The sequence below is a fragment of the Erpetoichthys calabaricus genome, chromosome 1 (genome assembly GCF_900747795.2).
Source record: "Erpetoichthys calabaricus chromosome 1, fErpCal1.3, whole genome shotgun sequence".
Classification (NCBI taxonomy): Eukaryota; Metazoa; Chordata; class Cladistia; order Polypteriformes; family Polypteridae; genus Erpetoichthys; species Erpetoichthys calabaricus.
In genome coordinates, this window is record NC_041394.2 from 228,427,351 (window position 1) to 228,435,564 (window position 8,214).

The following is an 8,214-nucleotide window of genomic DNA, read 5'->3' on the forward strand; positions in this document are numbered from 1 at the left end:
CAGTGCTGCATTTATTTCATTTTTACTTCAATTTTTTTTAAATATCATTTTAATATTTCATAGCTTTATAACAAATAAAAAGTCATCTTTTTATTAGTACACATACTTTTAACACATCAGTGTATCCCTAAAATGTGAAATGTATTAAAGGAGATTCCGGCACATTCTTCTTTTCCTCAGGACTCAAACTTATAAGAGGGGAACTCAAGTCAATTAACTGAAATAGAAAAATAGAAATAATAAAAGATGTTAGATAAGACAAAAATATCGGACTGTGAATTAAGACTCAAGGTTGCTGTAAATGACATGACCAACACTATTAGCTGTTATTGCCCAAAATACAATTCTAACCTCTTTTTTCTTTAAACACTTTTACCCATAAACTATTGCCAGAGTGGACACTTTACTAGGTTCTTCTGAAGTAACAAGTTGCAAAAATCAAGGACATCATCATGTGACAGATAATGCTATTTAAAGCAGGTAGAATGGTGCCAATGGTCTGTGTGTCTGTAGGTGTGAAAAATTTGAAAGGAAAATGGGTAGGACTTTGAACACAGTACTGTAATGGGAACCAGAAACACTAAAGAACTAAAGCCTTGCTCGGGTTTTGATACACAGCTCTATCATTAGTGTATCAAGAATGAATGTCACTCCAAAAAAACAAACAACTCAGGATGCTTTCGTCAGAACCAAAGGTTATGCTGAACTGTGAATGGTCTACAATCAATCAGTCAGCTAATACATTACAACAGCGGTCTAGAAAAACAAACGCTCCATATCTTGTCACAGAGGGGATATGGCATGTAATAGCAGAAGAGTCTCCTGAGTTAGGACGACTGATAAAACACTGCATAGTCTGATGAAACAAAGTTCCAGTTGAGTTACTCTAATGTGAAGAGAAATGTATAAATCAATGGACCGTTCTAGTGAAAGTACCTACAAGGCATGCTAGTGGCAACAGTATAATAGTGTAGATCATGGTTCTCAAACTCAGATGCTGGAGAGCCACCATGGCTGTCTTTAAAACATGCATCTTCATACAGGACTGAAGTCTGCATAAATGTTAATTCTGTTACAAGTTCTTATTGTAAGCAGGTGTTAATTTCTGGACCTGCAAGCTCTCACAATACATAAAACCTTGTTACTAAGGTTTGCCCTCTTTTGATCATGTCCATGACACGAGTATTCTCCCTACAAGGCTTCACTCTCAAAAAGTTTCAGGGCTGTGCTGAGAACCACCTGTCAAGGATCCCGCAGGTCTTCATCTGATGATGAGGAAGTGTGTTCAACAGTACCAGTACCAAAACTTTAGAGACCTTCCAAACTTCCAAATTATTTTGAAGGAATTAAGTGAGCAGTATTGGTGAGCTTCATTGGGCTGAAAGGCTTTTATTTTCCCTGTCAAACTTGGTCTAATGACCTATTGAGTCCTGACTGCTCGACTAGGAAAGATCTCTGTTCTAAGGAGCCAATGTCACGTTTGTTGTGCTGGTTATGTATTAAAGTTTCTATAACTTCTACCACCTCTGTCGTGAGCCTGAAATAACATGGACCAATTTGCCTTAAGTGTTTTGAGCTCCACAAAACCTTAATTAGTAATGATATTTAATCTTTAAGAAAGCCTGTTCTATTGTTTACTTTGATGTTTATCTAGTTAAGTCCTATGAGCATATATTCAACAAGGGCTTTTACATAATTATCTGAACTGAAGAAATTGTACTACATTCATGTTCCAACAAATCTAATCAATTCTGATTGGAAAATAGGGGACTAAGCTGCTATTATACAGATGAACCTAACAACGCATACATGCAAAGTATGGGTTTCAAACTGCAGTATTTAAAGATTGGCCTGAGCAAAATACATTCGAGATAAATAAGCCGCCACCCTTATCGTGGTGGAGGGGTTTGTGTGTCCCAATGATCCTAGGAGCTCTGTTTTTCGGGGCTTTATGCCCCTGGTACGCTCACCCAAGGCAAACTAGTCCTAAGTGAGTGATGAGACAAAGAGCGGTTCAGAAAAACTATGATAATTAAGAAATTTGGATGGTGTTTTCCCTTGCTTGGACGCAGGTCATCGGGGCCCCCCTCTGGAGGTGGGGCTTGATGGCGACCGCCTGGTGGCCGGGCCTGCACCCATGGGGCTCAGTCAGGCACAGCCCGAAGAGGCAATGTGGGTCCCCCTTCCCATGGGCTCACCACCTGTAGGAGGGGCCAAGTACATAGGGTGCAGTGCGAGTCAGGTGGTGGACCTTGGTGGTCCAATCCTCGGCTACAGAAGCTGGCTCTTGGGACGTGGAATGTCACCTCTCTGAAGGGGGAGGTGCGTGAGGTTGAGAGGTTCCGGCTAGATATAGTCTGGATCACCTCGACGCACAGTGTAGACTCTGAAACCAATCTCCTTGAGAGGAGCTGGACTCTCTACCACTCTGGAGTTGCCCCCAGTGAGAGGCGCCAAGCGGGTGTGGGCATACTTCTTGCCCCCGACTTGGAGCCTGTTCATTGGGGGTTCACCCCGGTAGACGAGAGGGTAGCCTCCCGCCACCTTCGGGGGAGGACAGGTCCTAACTGTTTGTGCGTATGCGCTGAACAACAGTCTGGAGTACCCACCCCCATTTTGGAGTCCCTGGAGGGGGTGCTAGAGGGCACACCTGCTGGGGACTCCCTCATTCTGCTGGGAGACTTCAATGCTCATGTGGGCAATGGCAGCAAGACCTGGAAGGGCGTGATTGGGAGGAATGGCCCCCCCCCAATCTAAACCCAAGTGGTACTTTGTTGTTGGACTTCTGTGCTCGTCACAGATTGTCCATAACGAACACCATGTTCAGGGCATAGGGGTGTCCATATGTACACCTGGCACCAGGACACCCTAGGCCTCAGTTCAATGATTGACTTTGTGGTCGTGTCGTCAGACTTGCAGCCACATGTCTTGGACACTTGGCAAAGAGAGGGGCGGAGCTGTCAACTGATCACCACCTTGTGGTGAGTTGGCTTCGATAGGGGGGGGGTAGGATGCTGGTCAGGCCTGGTAGGCCCAAACGTATTGTGAGGGTCTGCTGGAAACGTCTAGCAGAATCTCCCGTCAGAAGTAGCTTCAACTCCCACTTCCGGCAGATTTTTGACCATCTACCGAGGGAGGTGGGGGATATTGAGTCCAAATGGGCCATGTTTCCGTGCCTCTATTGTTAAGGCCGCTGACTGGAGCTGTGACCGTAAGGTGGTCGGTGCCTGTCGTGGCAGCAATCCCCGAAACTGTTGGTGGACACCGGCGGTGAGGGATGCCGTCAAGCTTAAGGAGGAGTCCTACAGGACCCTTATGTCCTGAGGGGACTCCGGAGGTAGCTAATAGGTACCAGCAGGCCAAGCGGAATGCAGTTTCGGTGGTTTCTGAGCCAAAACCTCGGGCGTGGGAGGAGTTTGGGGAGGCCATGGAGAACGACTTCCGGATGACTTACAGAGGAGATTCTGGTCCACCATCTGGTGTCTCAGGAGGGGGGAAGCAGTGCAGTGTCAACACGGTGTATGGTGGGGATGGACTGTCTTGGTTGACTGTGCCTCTGGACTGGCAGAATGGGGTAGTGGTCCCCATCTTTAAGAAAGGGGACCGGAGGGTGTGTTCCAACTACAGAGGGATCACACTCCTCGGCCTCCCTGGAAACGTCTATTCGGGGTCCTGGAGAGGAGGGTCCGTCAGATAGTCGAACCTCGGATTCAGGAGGAACAGTGTGGTTTTCATCCTAGTCGCGGAACAGTGGACCACCAGCTCTACACCCTTTGCAGGGGTCCTGGAGGGTGCATGGGAGATTGCCCAACCAGTCCACGTGTGGTTTGTGGACTTGGAAAAGGCGTTTGACTGTGTCCCTCAGGGAATCCTGAGGGGGTGCTCCGGGAGTATGATGTACCAGACCCCCTGATAAGTGCTGTTCAGTCCCTGTACAACTGATGTCAGAGCTTGGTCCGCATTGCTGGCAGTAAATCAAACCCATTTCCAGTGAGAGTTGGGACTCCGCCAGGGCTGCCCTTTGTCACCGGTTCTGTTCATAACTTTTATGCACGGAATTACTAGGCGCAGCCAGGGCGTTGAGGGGGTCTGGTTTGGTGGGCTCTGGATTGGGTCACTGCTTTTTGCAGATGATGTTGTCCTGTTTGCTTCATCAGGCCGTGATCTTCAGGTCTCACTAGATTGGTTCGCAGCCGAGTGTGAAGTGGCTGGGATAGGAATCAGCACCTCCAAATCCGAGACCATGGTCCTCAGCCAGAAAAGGGTGGAGTGCCCTCTCAGGGTTGGGAGCGAGATCCTGCCCCAAGTGGAGGTGTTCAAGTATCTCAGGGTCTTGTTCACAAGTGAGGGAAGAATGGAGCTGGAGATCGACAGGTGGAATCGGTGCGGCGTGCATCGGTTCTGTCATGGTGAAAAAGGAGCGGAGCTGAAAGGCAAAGATCTCAATTTACTCGTCGATCTTCGTTCCTACCCTCACCTATGGTCATGAGCTGTGGGCAGTGACCGAAAGAATGAGATCGCGAATACAAGCGGCTGAAATGAGTTTCCTCAGCAGGGTGTCTGGGCTTTCCCTTAAAGATTAAGATTTCCCTTAAGTCGTCCGGGAGGAGCTTAGAGTAGAGCCACTGTTCCTCCGCATCGAGAGGAGTCAGATGAGGTGACTCGAGCATCTGATCAGGTTGCCTCCTGGACGCCTCCCTGGTGAGGTTTTCCAAGCATGTTTAACTGGGAGGAGACCCCGGGGAAGACCCAGGACACGCTGGAGGGACTGTCTCTCTCAGCTGGCCTGGGAATGCCTTGGGGATTTCCCCGAAGAGCTAGTAGAAGTGGCCAGGGAGAGGGAAGTCTGGGCATCTCTGCTCAAGCTGCTGCCAAAGCAACCTGATCTCGGATAAGCAGAAGAGGATGGATGGATAAATTGACTGATAAAATACATCAAATTTCTATTATTGAAATGCTTTTGATTTTGTACCACTGTGTATCAGAAACTTACTGAACTACACAGCAAACAGAAATATGTGGGAGACATTAATTTCTGACTATGTTAGCCATCAATGCAAACTTTACTTCCTATTTCTCGTAAGGGAAGATTCTGCAAACCCAGTAGAATATCTGGGATCCTTTCAGCCTGATTCAGATGATAAAACAGCATCTAATGTAGTGCCTGGTCAGTTACTCTGGTGTATTCATTTTTTCCAATTCATTTACTTTCATTCTTCTCTCCTTGGTTAGGGCAGCATTAGCAACTCGCTGACCTGGAACTTTCTGGAAATAACCAGACGCTCCAAGGACAGTCAAGTGTTATAATCCCTCTACTGTGTCCTGGATCTGCCCATAGGTGTCCCCCAGCACCCCCCCCCCCAATCCCCCCTCAACCCCCAGTGTGCTTTGCCCTTCTAAAAAGGACATTTTAACTACGTATCCAAACCATTGATATTGGCTCCTCAAACTGGAGAAACAGTAAGTTTATTCAGAGGTATTGACAAGCTTCACTTAATTGTGGATTGCATTGTAAACAAAAAATTGTCTTACCTGTACTTCAGCAGGTGAATTTGAGAGATCTATGAGTGGAACATCTTCAGTCTGAGAGACTTGTGGCTTTGACTCCACTTCAATATCAATCAAAAGAACCTGCAGTGGAACAGTATTTACAAGCATATAAATTGCATGTCAAGCGAGAAAGAGTTTGACTTTAAATGTATATATCAGATCTGAAAATTAATGCATTCTTGTACAATACACCTGGAGAGAAAATATTCTGTTGAACACAGCCTGTTCAATAAGGAAAAAAAAAATCTAAACACATGGCAGAATAAAATATATGCACACTTGACTGGTTAAGCTAACTGATTTACAATGTTTGTAAATTCTTTAAAAACATATTTTTTATGTATTTACTTGTTGGTCATTTTCAAAGTATACAGTACAAATCTGGTTACCTCTTGCTTTTCATGCTGAACAACTGTATTAGGAAGAGCACCGTTATCAAGCAATGGTGCAACCTCAGATTGGACCTTGGAGTTTTTTTCACATGCATCAGTCTTTTCATCCTCTGAAGAGAAATTCAGAGAACAAGGAACACAATGATCACTGGCAGGCTGCACACTAGAATCACTCTGTACTTCAAGCTGACTTTCACCTTCTTGATGGGAGCTGTAGTTCAAATGTAAAAAATAAAACAGTGTTTAAGAGAAAATAGTTTTCCAAGTTCATATTTTACAATTACACATTTATTTTTTATATTTTATATATATATATATATATATACACACACACACACTAAATTTATTAATATATTAGCCCCAACATTTTAATTTATGCCATTTAATATTGCCTAATCTAAAGTATGTAAAATCTCTGCCAAGGTAAATCCAGATATTTGCCTATTTTAATGTAACATACATTTGGTGGACTAATGTTTAATGGAATCAAGTCAATTCATTCCACTTTTAGGCACGCTATTGCTTGAAACTGAGCAGAAAGCCAGCACGTTTCAGAGGACACATGGTGCTCGTGGATTAAGGAAATCAGCAGCTGGGACCCCATCAATATTGTGCATTCAAAGGGATTTTATAGGCAGCAAGTTTGTTTCAAAAACATTAATAAAAAGGGGGGAAAAAAGCATCACCATTTATTAGGTCAATTTCAAATTACAAATAGAAAAATTGAGGATGCTACTGTTACTTTCAGCTTTGGAAGAAAATGTTACTACATTTTGTTGGGCTACTCTTTGAATATTTCTTCATCAGCTTTATTTATAACAACATTTTTTGCAAAGAAGCTTACTAAATTTAATTTTGAACCTTTAACTTGGTACTGTGGCTGATTACAATACTGTCCTCTAATCTCCTCTGGGGCTGTGCTTTCACCTCTTTAGTAGCAAAGAATAAAAATTAGGGGGGAAAAAAAAAAACAGTTCCTGCCTGTTCTCTGACCACAAGTCTGCCTATCACTTTTCCTGTTTACTATATAACAAGGTGCGATGTTAGACCGGTCCATAAATAGATGGTTAGGTGGCTAGCCAGTACAAACAGTAATACAGAGCTATGGAGAAAAGAACATGAAGGTAACTTTACAAAAAAAAAAAAAAAAAAAAAAACTACTTGTGCATTCTTGCATTTAACAATTCTTTCTTTCATGGTGGGTCATTTAGCACTGGGGTCAATATTATCACATGACATCATTCCTTTAAGCTACACAATGAAAATGGTTATCTTGGCTAAGGATTCATATAGCACCTATCCTAACTTTCTGATATGAAGTTCATTTTTATGTACTGTCTGAAGGGTGATTATCAACGTTTGGGTCTAAGTCGAAAAGAGACATCTTACTGTGCTGAATTACTTTGGTGGTTCTGGCAGTCAGTTAGGGAAAAGCAGCAACTGAAGCTGTCAACCATCCTACTGCTTTACCAAAGTGCTGCTGGTCAAGCTATGATCAAAGGCTGTTCTGGGAATCTTTGAATTTGAAGAGATGCTACACCCACCCTCTTTTCCAGAACTGGCCCTGTTGTGACTACCACATTGTTCCACATTCTTAACAACTAATTTTGTTTAGTTCCATTTCTCTTAGTGGATCAGTCTCAAAACATTTGGATCACACAACTGCATGACCATCTTTTGTAGTCTACTTGTATTGATTTGTCCCAGATTAAGGGACACTTTTTTAAAAAAAAAAAAAAAAAAAAGAACGGTCTCAGAATTTGAGATGTTGTACAAGGCAACCTAGATAAGCTTAGTAGGGTATTCTTCTCTCTTTATAGTTTTTTTTTTTTCAGTTTTTACAAAATAAACCTTTATGAGTTAAGCCCCTTGTATCCTTTACCTGTTGAGTTGCCCTTTTTAAATAGGATATAGCTATATTTCAACTGCATTGAGCTGCTTGCAAGCTATACTTAAGCAAGTACAGTAGGTTTAAATTAACACAAACATGCATCATGTATCGTGGGAATGTCTGTAAATACGGAGAATTCATTTTCGGTGATATTGCTCACTTGTATGTAGAAGTTGTGAATTTTGGCTTACCTAGATAACTTTTGCTTTCTTGCTGACAGTGGAGACTGCACAATTTCAGGTAACTGAGCAGAAGATGCCACTGTTCTCTGAAGTGACTGTGGAGTTATTGCTGGGATACCAGAAGCTCTTCTGCTCACAGGTGTAGGCAATGCAGAAGTATGCCTTACACGCGATATCAAGGACAAGCGTTTACTGGAAT

General features: G+C 43.4%; 1 protein-coding gene across 1 annotated transcript in view; it reads right to left on the reverse strand.

Annotated features, from left to right (window-relative positions):
* Window positions 1-14: 14 nt before the first annotated feature.
* The window catches only part of gtse1 (G-2 and S-phase expressed 1), a 46,444-nt gene continuing 38,244 nt past the window's right edge, over window positions 15-8,214 (reverse strand). The window contains exons 9-12 of the mRNA XM_051928687.1: window positions 8,025-8,207; window positions 5,940-6,153; window positions 5,533-5,631; window positions 15-217 (exon numbers count right to left, since the gene is read on the reverse strand). Coding sequence (XP_051784647.1) covers window positions 128-217; window positions 5,533-5,631; window positions 5,940-6,153; window positions 8,025-8,207 — 586 coding nt within the window. The 3' untranslated portion in view covers window positions 15-127. The remainder of the gene's footprint in view (window positions 218-5,532; window positions 5,632-5,939; window positions 6,154-8,024; window positions 8,208-8,214) is intronic.